General features: G+C 39.5%; 1 protein-coding gene across 4 annotated transcripts in view; it reads right to left on the reverse strand.

Annotated features, from left to right (window-relative positions):
- The window catches only part of DPP6 (dipeptidyl peptidase like 6), a 563,202-nt gene that overhangs the window by 47,554 nt on the left and 491,448 nt on the right, over positions 1 to 24,200 (reverse strand). For all 4 annotated transcript variants that reach the window (XM_065831232.2, XM_071805326.1, XM_065831231.2 and 1 more), the window contains exons 9-12: positions 9,664 to 9,818; positions 8,457 to 8,554; positions 4,407 to 4,530; positions 3,491 to 3,529 (exon numbers count right to left, since the gene is read on the reverse strand). In XM_065831232.2, the coding sequence (XP_065687304.1) occupies positions 3,491 to 3,529; positions 4,407 to 4,530; positions 8,457 to 8,554; positions 9,664 to 9,818 (416 nt within the window). The remainder of the gene's footprint in view (positions 1 to 3,490; positions 3,530 to 4,406; positions 4,531 to 8,456; positions 8,555 to 9,663; positions 9,819 to 24,200) is intronic.

The raw sequence follows: 24,200 nt of genomic DNA on the forward strand, positions 1-24,200 counted from the left end.
GCAGTTTCAAACTGAGGTGATCTGAACCATGAGGGAAATAGGAGGACTGGAGACAGAAATGCAACCCAAAGGAACTGTTGTCATGGGAGGTCAGCCAGCCCACGCAGGCAGTTTTGGAGGTTACATGTCACTAAACAATTTTGTGGTAACCTCCTGGTCTTGCCAACATCAATGTCAAAGCCTACAGCCTCTGGTGGAGTTGAAATTGCACCCTGGTTTATAATTAGATTTGTTCAGGCTGTATTAACAACTAAATAAATAAATGAATTCAAATGTCAGTAAAGTTTATCCTCAGAAGGTGTTCAGAAATTGTCTTATTTCTCCCTTGCTGACTCATTGTCTGTATATGACCATCAATGGCACTGTTAGAAAATGGCTTCTTCACAAAAATTGAAAAGAAATAGTTTAAAGCTATAGTTGCCATTTCAAAGAATTTTTATATTTAAGCAAAAGTATGAGTAAAGTTCAGTCTGGCTTTTATGTTGAGAAGTACACAAGCGAATACATAAATAAAAGCAGTGAAAACTTTCAAAGTCCCTAGGCAGTTTTGGCGAACCTCTGCCTGTTCTTGTTCGTGCAAAAGGTTTGAGAACACTGGCCATATCATCTGACAAGGAGTGTCAGATACTTCCTAGCAAAACCTGTGCAGACTTTGAGTAATATATCCTATTTTTCAGCTACACAGACAATGACAGCAGTGTTTCTCTTTGCCTGTGTTAGAGAGAGGCTCTCCAAAGATTTTGAACTTGAATAAAATCCATTCATGAAGGGAACACAACATCATTTAGAGTTCCCAAACTACTACACTGACAACAAAATTCAAATTAATGGGTGGTATGCCCTATCTCAGATCTCTCAGTATTTCAGACAACTGAAAAAAGTCAACCCTGTCATCCTTCGAGACTCCTTCATATTCGTGGTACCTTCTGATCCTGGTGTTTTTCTCTCCTCGTCTCTTGCTCACAGCGTACCATGAAGCCTGCCCCTTTTCCAGGAAAACAAGATGCACTTAAATTCCCAAGAAAAAGGTAAAGTTCCTGTATGCTTTTCAAATCAGGTGTATGGACTACTCTGAAGGAGTATTTTAAAGAATGAGGCAAGCAGTTAGATTCCTCGGTCTTATGATTAAAAATTGGGGGACTTCTCAAGGAGCGGCTCTGGTCAACGGTGTATACAGAACAAGTTGGCCGGCCAGGCAGTGGGTGTTCTCTTCAGGGTGGGCTGGATCATGCTTTAGGTCCATTGATTGTGTGACCACACTGGCTGTCTACAGGGGGAATTAGGCACCTGACTCCTATGAATACACCTATATTACAATGTCACAACCAAGGAGTCTTCATCCTGAGCTGAGACACGCTCCTGAGCTCCTTCAGTAGCTGCATAATGTGCAATGCATCTCCTACTTAAAGAGGTTAGGGGACTCACACAAGCATTTCACATTTTCACATCATTCTCAGTCAGACACACATGCCATGAAAATAACTTTCCAGTTATCTAGATTAATGTGTCATAGAGAAAAAGGTAAATATAGAGAATACACTTATCCTAGTAATCATATATTTAGTCAAAACTAGAATTTTAAGTAATTTTGTTGTCAGAAATACAGGTGAAAGAGCTCTGTAATTCTTCAGACTCTTAAAAAAAGCTGTCAAACAGTGCTATCAAATGACTCCAAATCCACAGAAAATATTCCTTTAGTTTAGTACTGATGTCTGACTCATTTGGCTGCAGTGAACATTCTCTTCTAACCTCAAACTAAGCGTACAATGTTTGGAGATGTAGTAAAGCAAACTGTATTTCCCTGGAGCAGGCCTGTTAGAGACTCACAGATCATTTACTGAGGCTGTTCAGGACAAAGCACCATCTTTTAATGCCTGTTCATGTAGTAGGTAAATGACTAAAGAACCACAGCAGTGTGAGAACAGAAGTTCTACTATACTGTATTAATGAAAGTCCCAGTAAATAGCAGTGAAAGGATGAAAACTATGCTTGGATTTATTAAATAAATGAATCCCTTAATGCAATTTTGTACTTAATGTACTTTTTTTTTCCCCCCAGATACAAGATATAAGCAATTTAATTTTCTCTTTCTTTTTGGAGCTTTTGTTTCCTACTCAGGCCAACACTGTCCTTATGAATGTAAAGAACACTTCAGCAGCATCTTTATTCTATACCCGAGCATACCAGTGAAAGATTATTTGAAATACTTGTAGCACAGAACCTATTTCCTCTGTAAATAATTTTTTATCTGGATTAGACATAGCCTGTTGCTGTAGGACAACCACCGAACTAGAGGAGATCATTGTACTGCAGTTCCTACAGATTCTTGGATCCTTTGAACAAGCTGTGACAAAAAAATGTGAAATGCTTTAAATCTGTACTTGAAAAAAATACAGTACAAGATCTTTATCTGACATGCTACTCCCTGTCTGGTGTTGTCGTATCCCATGAAAAACAGTTCAGTGTTGTGGCTGAATTGGCATCAGCAGCTTCTCTCGAGAGAACAGCTTAATCAAATCTGAGGTCACTTCACAAACTGACTGCTGGAGAAGTGTTATAAATGATCTTTCAGAGATTTATGTGCTGGAAATGAAGCGGTTTTATATAGACATAAGTTGAAAAAAGCCCCTTCTTCTGAAAAACGAAAACAAAAACAAAAAGAAAAATCCCATAAATCAAAACTTTTTTAGGGTTTAGATTTTCTATCCTATTTTCTATTTCTATTTTTTTTCAGGGTTTATTTTCATCTTTGTTTTATTTCATTTAGGGGATGGCAGCACACATCCATACAATATAAAAGTATGACACACAAGTTACAGTGTCGGAAGAATTACATAACATAGTTGTATGTTAGAACAGGATATTAAACTGCATCAGATAGTGCACAGAATGGGGAGATACTATGCAAGCTCTCATTGTTTTAATTACCTCATCAACACTTCAATTTTATTTTTCACCTTTCTTACATATGCAAACACCTGCAGAGTAACATAGATAATTTCGCCAAATTTGGCTTAAATGACCTAAAAGTCCTCTCTGCATGATTTTGTCTCTAAATGGACATAGGCACTTTTAATAAACTGACCTTTGATCTGTTTTCAACAATGGACTTCTTTCCTGTCTAGAAGACCAGAAAATAAGCACTGTACTGCTTGAATTCTTCATCAGTCTCGACATACGGTATACAGGACTGCCCCTGAGGCTGACAAACGTCACACAGATGCCATCAGTGGGTGAATTTCCACCAGCATCAGCTCTTCACCTCTTTTAAACCCAAGTAAATTACAGGCTATGAACTGTGGGACCTACCAGAGAAGATGGCATCTCCAATAAGAACTTGTTTATTACTGGGAAACTGTTTTCTGTAATACAAACCACGCCATCTTCCAAGTGACTTTCTCAGGCCTGGAAATCAGTTTTTCTCTTTGGGGGAAAAACAAAGAAAGAAAACCTACCAAAAACTTGATCGCAAAGAGAAGATCACTGTTACCTGTCTGTGCAGCCAGCCTTCACTTTCATCTTCATGTTTCTAAAACAAAATAAGATCATTAAATACCATACTTTGTGTATTACATTTTACTTAGCAGTGCAGGAAGCAGTTGGATTGAATCTGAAAAGTTGTGCAGAAGCACAAGAAAACTGCTTAAATATGTATTTTGGGAGTATAACCCAGTGACTGCTCTCCTTGTCTTTCCTCTCTGATGAATACACACACACTTATTCAGGAAAGCATTTTACTCACACAGGCAAAACACATAAATACACAATACATTAATCCCCTAAGAAACAAAGCTTGCTAAGAAGAAAATAAAGGTTGAAATAAAAGTTGTTATTATAAGAAAAGATTCTGCTCTGTGCACAGTATTGCATCATCTTTTTCAAGGGATAGATATATCAGAACACGTTTCTACTGTGGAAACACCTATGCCAGTTTAAAAGATGATATGTGCTAATACTTAGGTTATATCAATACATCACTCACATTAGTACGTCTATAAAAGGCGCTAACTAAAATGAAATTGTGTGCAGATAAGCATGATCCATTTGTAATGTAATTAAATATATACAATGCCATTAAACTAGAATGCTGCAAAGATATTCAGGTTACAAACTATTGATGTGTGTGTGCTCGTGCATGGCTATTTTTCTTGAAATAACTGTATACAGTCTCTTACACATACATACACAGAGTGTGTGCAGGGGCACATCGTTCCTGGCTTTTTACAATAATTTAAAATAAAATTAAAAAAAAAGAAGTAAATATTGCAAACATTGTTTGTATTCTGCGTTTGCCTAAATAAATGTGTGCCAGCTGGTGGGTTGCGAGGTAAGAAAACTGAAATACTTTCTCCTTGCACGGGTTATGAAAACCGATCAAAAATGACCATTGGTCTCATCTCTCCTACCTTTGTGCAGACTCCCGTGGTGGCATCGCAGAGCGTCAGGATTGACACGTTCTGGGCCCTGTTCAGCCAGTTTACTGCCACCTTGGTGCTGGTTGCCCATTTCACCATGGTTATGTAGTAGTCCCTGCAAACAGACACACATAAACCAAGTCACAATGTTGACATCCTAATGAATCGCCACACGGCAGAGCAGTTGGAGGCTGCTGCAGGCAAACGGTCCAGGAGAGATACCTGCTTATTAAGAATGCCGTGTCTTGATGTCTCTGGGCTTCTTTATGTGTGGATTTCAAACCCTAAAAATGCCATTTTTAGGGCTGTACAGGTGTTTTATCTGCCACTTCTGAAAGTCATTTTCAAAGAAGAGATGAATGCTGAGATAAAGAATCTTTCAAGCTATTTCATCTTCTAAGAAGGACTGAAATGCTTGGAGCTACAAATTTATGCACAGGTAGAAAAGAAATTGCAAACCATTTCCATTCTGAGCACACTAACTGGCTGGCTCAGACCTATCACTGCCAATGGTTGGATTCTTTATGCTTCTGAAGACTTAATAGCATTTAAATATCCCTACTGCACACTGCAATATCCATGAGTGTTGTATTAAAATGAAAATAGCAAGAAGCTAGAATTTAGAATTTCTACAAAGAATTTAGAATTTCTACAAAGCAGATGCAGCTGGGATGTGACAGGTTGCCTCGGCAAAACAACCATCCCACAATCCTTGTACCATCCTCTATTGCTGGACATACTCAGGTTGTGATAATACTTGGAGTAAATCACCGGTGTGGGCTGCACAGTCCTGTAATCAATATCTTGCCCTAGACAACAAAGGAGAAGGTTTGTGTAATAGTGAGCAATGAAACCACTTTGGCTGGGCTGGAAAATGCAGGGTCACAAATAAATACAGCGATGGTCATCGTCTCAGAGCTGGTCTGCAGTGGTGCTCACAGATGTCCACCTCTGCAGCAACTCAGGGCTTCACCAATTTATCTGTGGCATAAAACTCTGGCTGAGATGACAAAGCTGGTGATGTTATAATATACTGCTGATGTTATGATATACTGCTGGGCTATGTGGGCCAAAGACACCCTTAAATTAAAATATGACTTTTCACTGCATACAGTCTATAAAAAATTTATTAGTTCATTTGTTTGCTATAAAATATGTATAAGGAATTGTTGTTCTCATTGGAATTAATGTGCCGTGTCACTGGAGAGTACTTTGTGTTCTGGCAAGCGCTCCTGCATATACTGAAGAGAAAGGGCAAAAGCAACAAAGACCCGTTTGTCTAGCAAAATAACAAGTTGGAAATTGATTTTGTAGTTTTCAGTAATATTTAGTGCCTGAATTTGGCTGGGGAAAAGTAACAAAAGACCTCAATGATTGCATCCACTGCACTGGAAGGAAGAAAACCTCCAGGTGAGACAACAGCAGTCTGAGAATTCAGTGCCTGAAATAAAATTGTAATTTTACTCTTTATCAGCAACAGCCTAGGCCCTAAGAGGGAAAAAAAAAAAACAACAAAGTAAAATTAAACTGTATAACCATCTCTTCTTTCTCTCCAAAATTAACTGAGCAGATTCAGTCTCCCCATAAAAGGAATGCGAATTTAGAACATATTGTGGCTTGGAGCATTTTTTCCATAAATCCAATTTAAAGTTTGAACAACATACATTCACTTTTTACATCCCACTTACTATTTGAACACAGGCGCCACAGTTCTTTCTCAGAAACTTTAATTATTATTTTAGGCCAATATCTTCCCTACAACCCCAGAGATGGGCACGGAGTCTCAATTTCTCTTTGAAGCCTCTTCAAGCCATCAAGTCCACAGATATGGCAGCCAGCAGACAACTGCAGATACTTGTATAGTTATTCTTCCAGTCTTAGAGTAGAAAAACATGGCATTGGAGAAAATTTGGCAAAAATGCTCAGAATGAAAGATTTCTAAAAAAGAAAATATTATCAAAATTGTACCTTTTCCCATGAAATATGTTTTCCCATCATCAGCTTTGCTTTTTTTTTTTTTTAACTGAAAAATATCCCAGTTCTGTGGAAGATTTCTGACTTCCTTTAATTCTGAAAGGAAAAAGACCCTGGCATATCTCCACTTTATTCTCAGCTTTATTAATTGTAATAAACCACTTTGCTCCAGATAAAAAGAACACCAAGACGCACTGTTCTGTCCATATATCATCTCTGTGAACAGATTGAGCACATTGAAATGCTTCCGATAGGACCACTCTGCTTGAAGATCCCTATAATCAGCTTCCTCTCCTTCCTTGAAACTATCTTCTGTAACTAAGCGTACGTTACATCCCTCTTGTCTATTTTAATGAAATGTTATCACACTAATCCTCTCATTTCAGAAAACATATGCATAATGAAAATGCATCCCTAATGTTCTAGCAGCACTACTTATATCATGCCCTAGGGATGGAAATCGCCATGGTTTTGATGAAATATACAGAGGCTAATTAATTAAGATATATTTTGCATTATTTTACAATATTGATTGCAACCAAATAAATCACAACCACCCATAAACATATAGGACAAATTCATTAATAACACTCGAATCCTGAAGTCTCAAGTTATTACTATAATTAAAACGTTTCTGAGTCTTTCTGTTTACAGATCATGCTAGCACCAGAAAAATGATATTGTTCAGGAGCCGTCATTCTGGTACTGTGATTGCAATACTGTGATGGGGACCCTCTGATCCTGAATGGCTGCCTGTTGTGTACAAGTCTGAAGTTGTTTTTCTCAAAGGCAACTGCAGCTATGCCCATTTGGTTTGGTGACAGGTCATATATATCTTTTGTTGCATAAATAGATTTGGAATATTTTAGAGTTAGTCAGGGAAAACATGTTCTGAGGCTGACACTAACTTTCCCAGCAAAGAAAGGCAACTCCCACCGTGCATAATCTGACTGGTTTAATATCCTCTCATCAGATGACTACACAGCCTATACACAGGCCCTATATATTTACTGTGCATAAGGAAGATCATCCCTGCATTCTCCCCTGCCCTCCAAACTGCCTTGTTTCTTTAGTTTTGTGCTCTACTCTGTCTTTATTGTCACTGGAAGCACAGATTGAGCAATTTAATTTAGTGACCATTTAAAAAACGTGAGCACACATGTTGGTTGGATACTCCTACACAAAGAAGTGCTGAACCTAGGAAGGGTAATCTTCCAGAATTACATTTGGAGGGTTCACTATGGATACTTTAGACATGGAAGCAGAATCTCATTTCTGTTGGCCTGCTATAAAGCTATTTCAAGTTTGAATTAAAGTTACTGAAACCTGGATTTGGATTCTAATTCTGAGCTTTGCAAGGAGGAGTGCTACGCATTAGCTAAAGCTGTTTCTCTACTGAACAACGTGATCTTCATTTCAAGTGTTCGCAGACCTATAAACAAAGCTCAAGCTTTGACCACACATTGAAGTTCAAGTCAAACTTAAACTCTTTCTAAATGCAGACTTAAGCACTTAATTAGAAAAGGGTGTCAAAGCAGTTGGTTGAATTGCAGGCCAACTTCTAAAACAAACCTGGCCTAGAAACTGCAATGAGCTTTTGCTCTAATATTTAGTGTTGATTTGGCAATGTATTTGCAGAATCTTCACCTGGTTTCATTCCTTTGTTTATGTCCTGAAGTGGTGACTTCGTGTTTGCTGTGCTATAGGGCCACCCTGTTTCTATTTCATGGTATTTCACACAGGCTGCAGACAATATCCCCTTTACAATTCCTGTGATTACATGTGCAGTTAATGTTTTCCTATGGATCTGGGGACATTCTGACAAATTCTGTAAAAATAATGCTACTCTGAAGTTAGCCTGGGCCACAGTGATTTCAAGTAAAAAAATAATAATGTTCTAAAAATATACACGTAAGAAGAAAAACAATTTGAAAAATTGTAAGCAGATTTACACAAAATAAAACTCTTTAAGAGTGGCAGAGAAAGACCATCTTGAAAAAAGTCAAGGTCTGATGAAAACCCCTGAGAGAAATAGGGTCCAGCATCCTAGGGTTAGAAAGCACCTACCTCATTCTCTGATCATCTGGTGGAGTCATTTCCAGGTCATGGGTAGGTCCATTCAGACCAATTACGTGCAAAGAAATAGTTGGATTTTCCATACCAGCCTGGATTTTAAAATAAGAATAAATTACCATATCTTATACAACACCGAATGGTTTTCACTTATCATTTTATAATCCCCTTGAGTTATAAAATATAATCCCATTGTATGAGGACTGGACTGCCTTGGTGATTCACAGGAAAACTTCAATGACATGGCACAGAGGTATGGAGAGGTAGGTAGGCATAACCAATGGGTAACTTTACCTAGGACACCTCTAGCCTTGGTAAAAGATGCTACTTTTCATGGTGACTAGAAATATTGCTATTTTATGCATCTTTTGAGAAAAGGTTGTCTAACAGGACGATGGTAGACATGGTAAAATACTGATTCATTTTGTATTATAGGAAAGGGCATCCTCCACTGAGTCACTGTTACTGTCCACAAAACCTGCATATATGTGGATATCTCTCCTATTAAATTATGGCTCAATTTGAGCCAATCTTCAGTTATCAGTGCATAAAGCAAGACACCCAGAAGAAATGACCACAGCACAGCACGCTTCAGTACTGCGTTATAGTGGAAAATTACAGCAATAAGGGCAGCAAGTGTATCAATACAGGTGGAGAGCTGTGTCGGTGCTGTGTGTCTGCTGCAGGAGCACTGCAATCAAGGAGACATTTACTTTTAAGCCTTTTCTGTAATTCACTGTGTTCTATGTAACGCTCAGGCACAACGTGTCTCCCAAACCAGACTATTTCCTCTGACATTAAGCCATCCTGGACATTCTAAGGAAACCCAAATACTACACTTTCCTTCCATATAAAAGAAAATTTATCTAAATGTAGAAATGCTGGCTACCAAACTCTCAGACACCAATAACTCCATTCTAGCACGGAAATACAATTGCTTTTGTATTGGTAGAAAACAAGAATTTTAAAATTTATTATCATTATATTTAGAATGACTGATGCTCAAATCAGAAAAGCGCAATTTTACAAATGCAACTAAAGAGTAATGAAGATCACAACTACTGGGGAACAGCTGATCTTCCCTTAGATCTGTTTATTTTTATTGCTTATGAATGTGCACTATTACAGTCTTCTGTCTGAGCTTACTGGAAAGAAAATATTGGTTTTTGACAGAACAATAGGACTGTATATTTTACATTACCTTTGGATAATGATATGTTTTAACAGTAGGGTAAAGGGTGCCAGTGTATATAGGTATCTCCATGGTGGGGACTCTGGAGGCATTAATTGTTGCATATGCTAGCCTGGTGCCATCAGGAGACCACCAATGAGCAATATGAGTCTTCAAGATTTCCTCTAATAAAAAAAAAATAATAAAAAAGGCTATCAGACATCAATTACCAGTTAGCAATAAATGAGACAGCATAGATATGAAAATCCCAATCCAGTCACAGCACAGGGAGGATGCCACAATTAAAAATACTCATTAAATTATGCCGTATACACAAATGAACACAATTTATAAGAATTACTCTGAATATATGGGTTATTAAACATAATTAGCTTTCTCAAGCAACATCAAGTTATTAATGTTAGTACGTAAATTCATGGCAGCAGAAAAGGCCCTGCTACTCCTACTACGTGTCCTGAACACGGTTTTGTGAACATGTAATATATACATGCATGTGTTGGCAGAGCTTGGGTTCACACCTACTGCATGGTCACACAGCCCTAGCAGAGAACCGTGGCGACTGAGATTTAGTTCTTCTCCATAAAGAGTTCACAAAGTCACACCAGATACATATCAATGGATTAAAACACTGTTTATAGTTAGATACAAGTGCTTCAGCTACAATTTAAATCTTCCTAAGGTCTGTTGCCAGTGGGAATAAACAAAAATATAAATTTTCTATAGGCTATGCAATGCTGGAACTTTGTATCACATCACAAGATACCAGGCTTTAGAGTCTGTGGCTTGATTTTTATTCGTATTTCATTTTTTAAGTCACTTTTGCAAAGCAATTATCAAAAACCAGGCAGAATCAGTGACTGATCCTTTTTACCACAGAATTTTGGGATTACAGATTTTTTAGTGATTTGAATAAAGTAGTCGCTGTTGAAAAGGTACTCAGAGAGATGCCAATATAAATACATCAGAGTTCAAATATGCAAGGAGAAAACAAGATTGTCATCATAACAAATTATTTTGAAGGTTGGCAGAACCTAATTCTCATTAAACACAAATTCAAAGAACTTCTAATTTGTAATACTTTTTTTCTTATCATTTACTATCCTTCACTGTAAAAATTATTTCAGCTTATAGATATCCAGAAAAGCTATAAAATTCACTCTTTGTCCAAAGTGTCTCCAGTTACTGACATTTGGAAGACACTAACTTGGCTTTTTAAACCTCCCATTTTGTGAAAGGCAATAATGTAATCCATTTTCATTAAGAGGCTTAATATCATATGAGTCACTCCTATTTAAACCATAGCAGAAGGACTTGCATATGCTGCACAGATTGATGAGCAGGAAGACAGGTCTCATTACTTTAATGTGAGAATAAGAATTAAAGAGGCTGCAGAGTGTTTCTAAGCCTTCATCACTGATGTCTTGCTACATAAGTCCAAGTGGTTCCAACGTCTCCTGTTACTGCTGGTCATTGCAAAAATCAAATGAGGATTTTCAGAGTTCAAACCCATCATGTTTGTACACCACACTATGACAATTCAACCAGAAAAGTAGAAATGCACCAAAGAGTATATATTAAAAAAAAAATACATATATATATATTGGTTAGAGACAATAGATAGACAATTATCAAAGAGCAAATGAATACCTTTGTTAATGCAGACTTGCATATGGCTTGAGATAAAACTCAAGGTAATGTTAGAAAAGGTGCAAGGGAAAATCACCATCAGTATTTACAACCTTCTACAAACAACAAAATTCAAAATTAATTAATCAATACTTAATGGCAATACCTAAGTGAGGTTTCAGAAAAATGTCTAGGAAGTTACGAATATTACACGGGAAAGCACGTTTGGCAGATTTCTTTGCTGCATTGTCCCGCCTGTTGTTGGTTGCTCATTAAAGACATAAGTAAGAGCATAAAGGAAAGGAATAAAAATGGATGGCAGATGAATCCTTAACATTTTAACATTAATTAAGAATGACTTTAATCAGTAAACATTTTCTCCAAGATCTCACACTTAATGAAGCAGTTCTGCTGAAAGTCACATGCCAAGAAAGGTTTTAGTGCAGGTTTTGTGGTCCTCTGTTAATAAGATTTAATTGTGTGAACCTTTGCCTTGAAACAAAGCCAGGACTTTGCCATTATTAAAGAGATCATTTAGTTTGAGCAAACCAGAGAACATTCTTATGAAATACAAAATGCATTAATACTAGAAAGTTTCAGCTGAAAATAAAACCCAATTTGCAGACCATTTGTTCTTTGGGACATTTTATTCTTTGTGCTTGCATCGTACCACATTCTCAGAAATTCAGCTGCATTCAGTACTCCTGGGTCTTTCTAAAGACAGTTCAGAACCCACTTCACATATATAAGAAACAAGGTTCTTAAATACCAAAGCCCCCCTCCACATATACCTCATGAGCTCCTAGCTCAGACTATAAGGTAATAATTAAAACTTTTAGTCTCTTCCTCAAAGCTTGTAGTTGCTGGGTGCTACATGCTGTAGGGATTATATGAGTGAGCTGCAGAGATTTGTCACACTCAGTTGCTGGTGGCTCTTTGCTCCTTTCTCCACAGCTTCGCTTGCCAGCCATCACACTGGGGCGTGCAAACCCGAAAAACAGGGACAGTGGAGCGTGCAGTTGCCGTAACTGAAGAAGGACTGAGATACTGACTGTTCAGGCTTGGTGGCTGGGTTCAAGCACAGTGTTTGGGGCAAGTCAATGCTTACTCCACATTCAATATTGAACCGCTCTGAAACAGACGGATGGCCTTGCTTAAAAACAGTGACTCTTTAGTGGGGACATATATTAGCCAGCTGGTAATCCTGGGGTATATTTATGTTGAAGGAGTGTTACAGGATGTGTATTTTAAGCCTTTTTCTAGCTGAATAAGAATCAATTGAATAATCATGTCAAAGCTGTGTGAAACTAAGTCTTCTAAGTTAACAGACCCTCAGGAGGAGCATTTAAAGTACTAGGTGAGAGTATATTCAGTGACAACAAGGTATATATCCATTTTACAGACTTTAATATCACTGGATGAGAAAAGAAACTGGAGGCAGCAATAGAGGGGTGATGAGAGGAATATTCTGAACTGAATTAAAGGTTGCTGCATTCAGTGCAGTACATAGGTGGCAGTCTTTGGTAGCAAGACCCAAATAGTATCAAGAGTTAATCAGGCTGTCCTCAGCAGCAATGCCATCTCTTCAGAAGAATATGTTTCCTGATAGATGCTTTCCCGCTCACTGTCAGGAAGCAGAAAGGAGAAGCCCCTTGCTGTGGTTCTCAGCTGCCAAGTAACAAGATGTGATGCATCTGGGTTTGGAAATAGCATTTGACTGTGATACCACAAGGGTAATTCTTGGATGCATTGCACAGTGGTTCAGAGATTGGATGGATATTTCTACAAGGCATGTTATCCAAAAGTAGCTCAGCACATGTATAAAAGGAAAGGAAGAGTCTGCTTGTTTCAAACTTCGAGTTAATGCCAGCAGTACTTGCAAGAGCAATGAAATGGGAGATTTGTACTTACTTCAGGGGACAAACTTTTCAAGGAATCATAGGAAACAGGGCTGGAAGAGATTTTAAAAAATTATCTGGCCCCATCCTCCATGGACAATATCCACCACAATCCTGTAAGCATCTTCACAAGTGAATTTTGTTATTGCTTCTGATATTTGTTTAGCACCTTTAGCAGAGGTTTGTCCACAGAAAGCAAACACTTCTAATTTTCACATCTACTTCTGTATAAGCACTGAATAGTCCCACTGAAGTAGGTCCAGACCTCTGTCTTCCCTTATAGAGTCAATGCAGGGAAAAGCATCAGGACTTCACCTGCTGCAACCTCAGTGGCAACCAGCAGATTCTGGATAAAACCTGTCATATAGACCACATTTGGAAATCCACATGGATGTTTTAAATTTGTGAACCATAATGTGCCATTGTGGTATTTCTACAGACCTTTCCATGACAAATCCACTTCCCAGGCTTATGCAGAGTTCTAGACTGGGAGCGTTCCTCTTTGTTAATAAACACATGTCAATGCCATGGCCATGGGGGTTTCTTCATGTTTCTTCATACATTTCTAAAAATCTAACTAGTTCTGCAGCCTCTGTCTATCCTGAGTCATACCTGTGAATTGTGCCTTTCCACTGAAGGTGGCAAAATTCTGGCTTCACAAACTCTTCACCAATGACTGACAGGGAAATCCATTAATGGCTTAGACATTGTTTATAACTTGTAAAATAACTTGGAAGTGTGAGTTAAGAGAAGCAGAGATGTGTACAAGAAGACAAGGCTGCTTCAACAGACCAATCCTCTGACAAATACCATTGCAAGCCATTTCTAATACTTCTAAAATTATGAATGAATTTCATGTCAGGAAGAAAAATTGAGAACAAAGAATAAATAAATCATTTTCAAATTAAAAAGAAAAAAAAATGGTTTTTCTGTCATCACAGTCAACAGAGGCATACAGCTGTATTAGCTGTATAATCTACCCACTGAGGCTATACATACTACAAGCATTAATACCTCAGTTCCCATATACAATGAAAAGAGCTGGAGGCACCACCCTGACTGGTCACTTTCCTTTGGCTGCCTATTTACTTCTGCTCTGTGCAAGGTAGGATCCCAACACTCCACAGCCATCCTCAAGATGTGCCCACATCCCTGTGTCCACATTGCTACCCCTCATTGGGAACACAACCCCCATGGTGGTGGCACATAAAGCTCTTCCACAGGAGCCAACAAGTCAATGCAAGATTGGTCCCAAGAGCTTTTCAATCTTCAACTGCTAATGTCTTCAAATAAGAAGGCAGAGAAAAAATATTACAACAAATGCACAGAAACTAACCTTTTCTCTTTCAAGAAAAAAAATGACTCACTCATTTGTACTGCAGATTAACAAAGAGATCTGGAGATCTGAATGATGTGTCCACCCTTGGCGAAACCCCTCGTGTTATATAGATGAGCTGCAGTTAACAACTGCAGTGTCATTAACTTCAAAAAAATCAATTCAATTCATAACAGCTGAGGAGGTGTCCTTGGAGACTAAGCAGAAAGGCTTTTTTTACTGCATCTAGAAAAGCAGAGGCTTCCTGCATCTCAAGAGGTCAAAATAAGGGTGTAATGGGTAGAGGTACTTAAGAGGTACTTAAATAGGTAGAGGTACTTAAATAAATAAATTTATTTTATACAATTAAAATTCTCGTTCCAGACACCACTTTTTCTTTTTCAGGAAATCAGAGCAATATTATTAATGTGCCCACAGAAGACAAAGACAGAAATTAAACAGTTTGATTCTCCTCTGAGTAGATACAGATATACGTACACACATACACAAACATATCTAGTTTTCTGTCAATAGAGCCATTAATTACAGAATATTTAATTTTTACGCAATGACTTATGTGAGTTGCTTGTTGTTGTTGTTTTTTTGTTTTTGTTTTTGTTTCTTTTTTTAAGGAGGGAACATCCCCTTCTATGTTATTTATTGCTGATGTGGTAAAGTGCAGCAATTCCAGGAACTGTAATCAATGTGGTTTTTTTGTGTGATATATTGTAAATGTTGCTTATATCATTAAGTATTTGGTGTGATTAAGACATTTTGTTGTTTTATTACAAATGTTAATGAAAAGGTATTTTAAACAAGATGAAATTAAAGCCTAACATAAAGGCCATGGCTTACATTAGGAAAGAAAGCTCAAAAGAATTTGTCAGTAGGAAGCATCAAAATAACATAAGAGGAAGAGAGATCAGAGAACAGATAGGGGGGGTCTAGGAAAGGAGAAAAAAAAGACTTCTGAGATAGTGAAACCCCAAGGGTTCTCATAGAAACATCAAATAAATACAAATGCTTATTTGACAGCTGCCATCTGTTTTAAAATCAATTACTACATCATCTCAAACCACCAACCACACGTCCAAATCGATTACTATCGTATAGTTTGAAAGCAAGTATTTTTACATGGTTAGGGAAAACACATTGTTCATATCAACCTTCACTGACGTGTTTCAGGGAGGGCTTCAGAAGACCACCGTGACATCTTCCATACATACACAAGCAAATTTTTCTCTCAGTTGCTGTAGCGTAAATCTACACCAACTTGCACTAAGGCATTGGAATAGGTGTAAAATGGGTGTAAAAGTAGTTGTGTGCATGTAAATAGTATAAAACCGTTTTATATTACTATATCCAACCTACATTTTCCTGTGCTGATATCAGCAATAGCCTTGCAGCACTATTAATTTCAGTACAATTAATCCTCTTTCACAGTTGTCTCATTGAGTCAGGTGGAAAAAAAAAAGAAAAAAGTAATTTTGCAGGGTCACTAAACAATTCAACAACCTTTTGTAGAAAAAAAAAGTCCAAATTCTAGGCTCAACCTGATGCCACAGTCCCTGTAAGCAGACAACAACCATTCTCAAGATGTTTGTGCCATCGTCCAAGAGATCCTTAAGAAAACCTGAGCTGCAAGGCTCACCCCAGTGACCCTTTATTCATTCTCGAACACATGGTCTCCTCTACCACTGACGGGCAACAAGCTTATGAAGAACACAGTATTACTTGCTTTTTTGGTGTTTTTGAGGACATGTTTTATAGAACATGTTTTAAGCATCAAATCCTCGTCCAAAAAGCTCACCACCTGATGGCATCAGCGTTATACAGCTGTGGAGCTGAACAGACGCAGGCGAGGAGCTCCCATGTGTTTGGCAGCCATGAGAAGGCGGCAGCCCCTCGTCTTGGGGAAAGGAGCCCAGTCAGGAGATTTACACCTCCTCAAGCACAAGGAAGGTGTGGGCTGCAAATGTCATTAATTTCTCCTTTGTCATGTAGTTTAACTGCTTGAACAGTTCATTTTCTGCTCACGCAGCCGTGCAGCCCCCTTGCTCCTGTAGAACATTGTGTTGAGGCAGTGGGTAAGGGTTTGGCCAGTGTTTTTTGCTTCCCTGTGCCCAGATGCTGAGAGCCTGGAAAGAAGCTGATTTCAGGGGGGTGGTTCATGCTGGGCTCTGAGGACAACCCCATGTGTTCTGCATGGTCAACAAGGTCACTTCTTACCTCCACATCTCTCAAGAGTTGCTATATGGCCCGAGCCAAGCCCAAGCTCAGCAAACCCCATCAAATCTGAAGGCAAAAGAGCCTTGGTTTGCTTTTGCTTCTGTGTAATGAAGGTGGCTCTGTGCAACATCACAAGCTGCCATGCTCCAGCAGAAGACATGTCACCTTTGGTTGCTTTCTGATACCTGGCAAGGACCCCTGAGGGAACAACACAGGGACAAAGAGCAAACAGTGTCCAGCTGAGCCAGGGTGTGCACATCAGGGGCAGCCTGGCCAAATCCTGACCACTCCAACACCAGCTCCTTATCCACAGTCCCAGCTACCAGCAATACCCATCACTGTTTCTCTGAGGACAATCTTTAGGACATCCCTCTCCAATGAGGAGGACTGAGATCATGTTAGGATGATGCAAAGCTCCCGACAGACAGAAGAGACTTTCTGAGGCTACTGCTGGTTGAATACTTCTGTTTTTTGCGGGGGTTTTTGTTTTGCTGTGTTTGTTTTTTGGTTTTGTTGTTTTTTTTTTTTTTTTCCTGGTCCATTGTTCCTTCTAATTTGTTGTGTTTCTGACAGTAAAAGATCCTGTAGTTGTTATATGAGTCGGGACATCGGGGTGTTGTTTACAAGGTTATCGACAAGTAGCTGCCAGACCTTCTTTGCCATCTGAGTGCTTGGGAGCTTCAAAATGCTGGAGTATCGACTACAGGCCTGATCCTGCCCTCAGCTACATCTCTGCAGCCGCTACCAGAATACATACAAGAGGCAGGCTCTGGCTGTAATAACTAAGAAATCACAAATGTTTAAAATTTCCCTCTTTGATACAAATGGATTTAGCAAATGGATACAGCAGGAATGAGCAGCTCCCCAAAAGGTCTGCCACCCTCTCCAAAGCAAACACAGCAGGCAGGCAGGCAAGCAAGGATACCATACATACTGCCATACTACCCTGAGCACACACCAGTATTTCCAAGTATTTTGAAGCCTGTTTTGCACTAAGCACTGCAAAAGATAAAGGAAGATGTACACCTCTTTGGACAAACACAGCAAGACAACACTGAGCTGCCTCCACATCCTTCTTCTGCTCTTTTCAGAAGTTTCCCTTCCCTCTTCTTCTGTTTGTTTTCTCTCCCCTGTGCAACATCCTTAAAAAGCCTTAGCTGTTTGCATTCAAAAGCATTACTGATCAATGCTCACACTAGCTCCTAGCAATTAGCAGGTTTCCTCCTTTAGTGGTATGCATCAGTTGCAGCCACAGTAAAACCCTCTTGGACCATCTTGGCTAGACTGACATGCAGACATTTCATCAACACAGACAAGTCTGTGATCTGTCAGGATGCCCCAATGTAATAATGAAAATGAGAACTGAATTATGAAATTAGAATTATAAGTTAGTGATCATATAATCAGATATTCCTGCTTCTAACACTCACTCTAAAGAACAAATGCATCTAGAAAACCCACCTGCAGTCGCACACTGCTGTATGTCCTTAATGCTACATGTGTATGCACAGAGGCATTGGAGTCGGGCCTCTGAGGAAGTTGATATACTGTCTGGGTAGCTGGAATTACTTTGTGATGCTCTTAAAGTGCTCTCCTGCTGACTTGTGATCCTTCTCCAGGCCCTGGACATCTCTTGCTGGCACCGGCATCAAAGTGGAAAGATCGGGATGGATTGAGGTTCTCCTCCTCTGGCAACTTTAGTTTAAAGCCCTCTTCACCAGCTTGGCAAGCCTATGACCAAAGATGTCCTTCCCCTTCTCTGACAGATGGACCCCATCAGCCTCCAGTAGATCAGACCCCCATAGTCTGAGTAGCCAAACCCCAGCTCTGTAATCATTTGTTGATTCACTACATTCTACTGGCTCTTTCAAAGCTCTTCCCTTGGACTGGGAGGACTGATGAAACTATCTGCACTCCAGAGTCCTTTACTGGTGTCCCAGGACTCTCTAACCCTTCTCCATAGTCCCTGTGCTGCTCCTGGCTGTGTCACACATGCCCATGTGAAACAATAGAGGTGGACAACAGTCAGTGGGCTGTTACAAGGCTTGGCGGTGTCTCAGTGACATCCCTGACAGGAGCCCCTGGTAAGCAGCACTCCTCTCGAGAGAGTGTGGCAGGTTTTCACTTGCTAAGGACCTAGACAAGACAGAATTGATGTTGCACGATTGACTGGATACAGTAGGGCTCCTTATAGTCAAATATTCTTTTCCTTCCTTCCTTCCTTCCTTCCTTCCTTCCTTCCTTCCTTCCTTCCTTCCTTCCTTCCTTCCTTCCTTCCTTCCTTCCTTCCTTCCTTCCTTCCTTCCTTCCTTCCTTCCTTCCTTCCTTCCTTCCTTCCTTCCTTCCTTCCTTCTCTCTCTTTCTCTCTCTCTTCTTTGCTCCCCTTCCCCCCTGCCCCTCACCACTTAACAGGTTGCTATGGCTGGAAATACAATTTGCTTATCTGTGCAGTGCAGTGAGACAAATCAAGGCTTTCATTATATGCTGAATATTACTCTATTCAAGCCCGCTCAAGTAGCTTCCACTTCACCTTTCCTTTAAATTAAAAGTTACAGGTTCTTCTCAACCAATCGGTGGTTTTTATGATAGGAGGAAGACAGACAGCCAACCTTGACACAGGGGATCCATTTCAATAGCTACAGACGTATCAAGAAAGTTAGTGATCACAAAACTCTCTGAATTTGACTATCAAAAATTCATTAGACGATTGCAATAGTTCAAGAACACAAGTGCCCAAAAGCAATCTCTTTTAATGTTTCATAAAGAAATATGAGAGACAAGAAGACTGAACAGCCTGACATTGCTAATAAAGAACTTGATTCTTCAACCCCATGGACTTCTATCAGCACTTGCACAAGCTGTCTTTCACATGAATTACTTGCATGATTTATTCATCCTGAGCAGAACCTGCAAGTCACCTAGCATGAGGGCTAATAAACGCCAGTTAATATTGAAAAAAATGGCCCTGCTTCATAAAAAAGGAACTGTAGCACATTGACTGAATTTAGTTTAGCTCCAAATTTCTTAAACTGCTACAGTCATTGAACAGCCATTAAAACCCACTCAGAGTTTATATTGCCCTACTATGGCAGTATTCCCAGAGGTTTCAACCTGAACAGTGGTTCAGGATTTGGCTGAGAGGATGAATCTGATTTTACAGTACTGAATAATCAGAGGAACTACTGAGATCAATAGAGTTACATACGAATAATAAAAAAGAGAGCAGGACACAAGCAGTATCCAAATTAGCTTCTAGCCATATTTCCGAATGACATTCTTCTTATATAACAGAAACATTTATTATTAATGAAGGTAACGGCATGTAATAAGGTTATGCCACTGATGGATCAGTGTGATTTGACTGTGTTTATCACAGTGGTGGCACTTGCATGTTGAAAATAAATTCTGTTCTTCCTAGGTGCAAGTCTTGAAGAACCTCCACTATTGACCCAGGTAGGCACACAGAAAAGACAAACATACCTGTAAGATAATGTCCACTCATCAAAATCTCTTTTATCTTTATTACTAGGAAATCCCTTCTTTCAATATCTTTGAGCTGCAGACTACTGTGCAGTAATTCTAAATCTACTGGCAGAAGCTTGCACAGTCACCTTCCTTGGCACATCTGGAATTACCCCACTAGTATTCCCAGAAAACAATTTCAGACGCCTTGGGTCCAGGTGATGTATTCAGCTGCACTCTGACAAGAGGGAAAGCCGCGTGGTCCCCTGCACCCAGGGAAAGGGCCCTGGGTCTGTTTAACCCCAATCGGCATCCAGAGCTCAGAAACTCCCCTAAGTAAGTGAGATAGTGAATAAAATCCAGTGTTTTATATATGCTGAATACCGAACAGGGAAATGCTGGCAAAGAATAAAGCAGTTTGCAGCGAAGAGCATTTCTGAAACAACCACTTTAAAGCCCTTTATCTGAAGGCAATAAGCACATGCCCAGACAAGGACAGAGAAGTGAGAGAAACACCTTCTCTTCTAGTGAGGTGGAAGGGGTGGAAATAAAGCTATTGGGAGTGTTTCCCTTCACATCTGCAGAGCAGGACGGGTATGAAGGTCTTCAGGAGGACCTAAAGGGACACCAGTGGGCTGACCAAGGTAGTGTCACCCAGCTGTTCCTCATGAGAAGGGAGATGCTCCTTGCCTTCCCCAGCAAAGGTCTCATCCATGACACTTTTCTCATTATGTACCCCCACATAAGTCTACATTTGCTAATATTTTTATTTTTGAATTTCTGATCATTTTATTGGAGAGTCCAAAGTCTGTCTCTCTAACTGCTGATTTCACTTTAAAGCTACAACGCTTTGAGTCTTCTAATGAGAGTGTTAATTGGATAGTGAGTTAAATACCAGATGAGGTTAAATATTCATACTGGCAATGGAATTCCAGAGGTTTAAGTGTCTGGCGGTTTTGGTTGGTTGGTTGGTTTTGGTTTAGTTTTCTTTTAAATTTTGCCATATTTATTCGGATTTTCTATTTCTCGATGTAGTTTGTTTCCCATAGTTGTGCACCAATTACGTTACTTTCAACTTTTTAATTTCAGCTGAAAAAAACCCCATTCATAAGCCAGCACATAAAAATTTCAGAAAAAGATACCAAAATGCATAGAGAAATGTACATGTAAACACACACACTGAGCCATGCAGTAACAACAAAAGGAAATTGTCTGCACAATTGGATCTAAAACTGGGAGGAAAAAGACTTATTAAAATGAATATCATAGAAAGGCAATTAAGAAATTTGAGGAAAAATATCCCTGATTAATTAACTGCAAATTGTAAGTATTACTTTGAATTGCGTTGTACAGAATAGTATCAAATTACTAATTATCGTTGCCCGCTTTGTTCAAAGATCATGAATGTGCATTTTAATTTATGCTGGAGTAAGCTAAATAGAATGAGAACCAGCATGTAGAATTTTGCAGAAATCACTGGGGATGAGGGGAAACTCCCCCATTACCATATAAATGACATGCACAGAGTTATAAATGACATGCACTAGATCCAGCTCGTATTGTTCCTTAGGATGTAGCAGGCAAATATCGGAAATTATAATAAACCTTATAAGGTACCAGATAATAAATGTAACCTATACCCCACAAATCCCCACCTACTAAAGATAATTTTGTCTGCTGGCTTTTGCTGATTAAGGGTGGCTTTGGAAAAAATACCCCCTGCCTTTTTCCACTTTATGTCTTGCATTTATTGGCAGGATGAAGATGGCTCCATTTTTATCTACCAAACAGCTCACCATTTCTGACATAGACTAATCTTCATTTTCACAGCCCTCATAGCCTTCTCCACCCTTGAACACCTCCTATTTAGTATCAAGTAAAATTCCCACATAAAAGAAGTCTCATTATGGAAGCTTTGTTTTCTACCGCTATATTTTTACCATGACATCCACAACGTTACCAGCGCTGCTGTGTTGCAGTCAGGGCTGACCAATGTCTCAATACTCCCTGCAGCAGTCTGAGGGCTGGGTCATTTTTGTTGGGGTGGGTTTTTTTTTAGTACTAGGTACAACCAGGCCATAGGACATAGCAAGCTGGCAGATACTTTCCCACCATGAGACTGTGAAATGTGTGTTTTAAAACATGTCAAAATGTTCAGATCGCAAACATTATCAAATTGCAAAGAAAATACTGTCATCCTTGCTGAGTAGGACCAGAACTACTGAATTGTAGTACTTGCACTTTATCACTCAGAGAAGTAATTTTCTAAGTCATGTTATTTGTGGAGTATTTAGATATGGGTTACACTCAGAGGTGCCAATTTTAACACATATTGTCCTTTCTTTCCAAGGCTTCCTAGGATACTTTTCATCTTTTCATGGTAACTTTTCCCCTGGAAAACCCAGCAGCTCTGGGCTGGCTGAACATCCCTTCCCAGCAATGATGCAGGGCTGCAGTTGTCCCTGAGGTGGGTCTCCTGCCCTGCTCCTGCAGGGACACAGATGCATGTGTGGGAATGTTCATCAGAGAGGGAGGCTGTGATTTACTCTTCAGGCTTCCTCAGAGTGATATTTCTCTGTCATTGCCTCCAATCTCTGAAGACTGTGTGCTCCACTCTGTGGCTAAAAATCCCAGTTATGTTGTTGGCACATTAGATGTGAGGTTTCATCCTCATCAGGTTTAGCGGGATTCCACCAGGATGTGAAACTACTCAAAGCGTGGTTACATTGTGATTACATAGCCTTTTATTATTTTTCATTATGAAGAGCATTTCTTTAAGGAGTGCTAACAGGACATCTGGATTCTGGGTTGCAGATCTACTTTCATGAACTGAAAAAGGGACCATGATATACTGCTGTAAACACAACAACCTGGTTAACTAATTGGCTGTAATTTATCTTCTTATGTCTTGTGTACTGAGAGAGCTGGCTTAGCGTAGTTTTAAGTCCAAATCCATAACAGGTATAAATAATGTATCTAGTGATACTACTAACTAAGGATCCAGTTCTTGTTTTTCAATATAATGTAAAGAAACGTAACAGTGTTATGCTTGTCCACTAAGGACTTACGTGTTCATATGAGCCAAATCCACTCCTTTCACTCCTGTAAATGCACCACACACTCCATTATTTTCCAATTGAAACCAAAAATAGACATCTATTCAGGAAAACTGGGCAGCCAAGCAACTATTTTATGCTTTCTTTCCTTTTTCAAGTGGTCAGTAAAGTGCACACTGTTTCCACTAATCTAAACTACAAGCTTAAAATGAAGTAAAGTCAGGCAGAAGAGACTCTTGATCTTCAGATACATTTTAGTTGCTGCATTGAAGGCAAAGGGGTTATTTCTCCTCTACACCATATCTCATCTGTCCTTTCAAATGCATTTTCTCTTAGAGACGAACAGGTCAAACATGGGAAAGCACTGGTGAAGGACAGTCTCTGGTTGTCCCAGGAACATTCTTTTTCTGGCACCAAAGTCAAATACTTTGTGATCTGCTATTTACTACCAAGCACTCGGTGGACTTGCATTTGTAATTTCTACACAGTCCAAGCAAATAATTGATGCAGGAGAACATCAGTTCTGGGAGGGGAACAGAAAGGTTGGTTGGTTCAATCCTAATGTGCTTAGTGAGGGACAATGCTTGGGCTTTGAGCAACATGGCTACACCCATCACCACAGAATCACAGTGGCTGGGGTTGGAAGGGACCTGTAGAAATCATCTGGTCCAACCCATCTGCTAGAGCAGGTTCACCAGAGCAGATTGCACAGCAACGTGTCCAGGCAGGTTTTGAATGTCTCCAGTCTTCCTGCAACTTCTCCTCATGCTGAGGTGCCATTCAGCAGTGCTGTGTTAGGTGATCTCCTAATTCAAGTCAAACTTCAGCCTCAGTAATGAGTAGATCACAGACTACAACACTTCTGAACGGTCGCTCACGCTACTAGAAAATTGTTGTTACCTCTGCATTTCTTTCTTACAACTCCCACCTCTCATCTGGCACCACATGCTCTCTGCTAAC

Source organism: Patagioenas fasciata, chromosome 2, assembly GCF_037038585.1.
Source record: "Patagioenas fasciata isolate bPatFas1 chromosome 2, bPatFas1.hap1, whole genome shotgun sequence".
Taxonomy (NCBI): Eukaryota; Metazoa; Chordata; class Aves; order Columbiformes; family Columbidae; genus Patagioenas; species Patagioenas fasciata.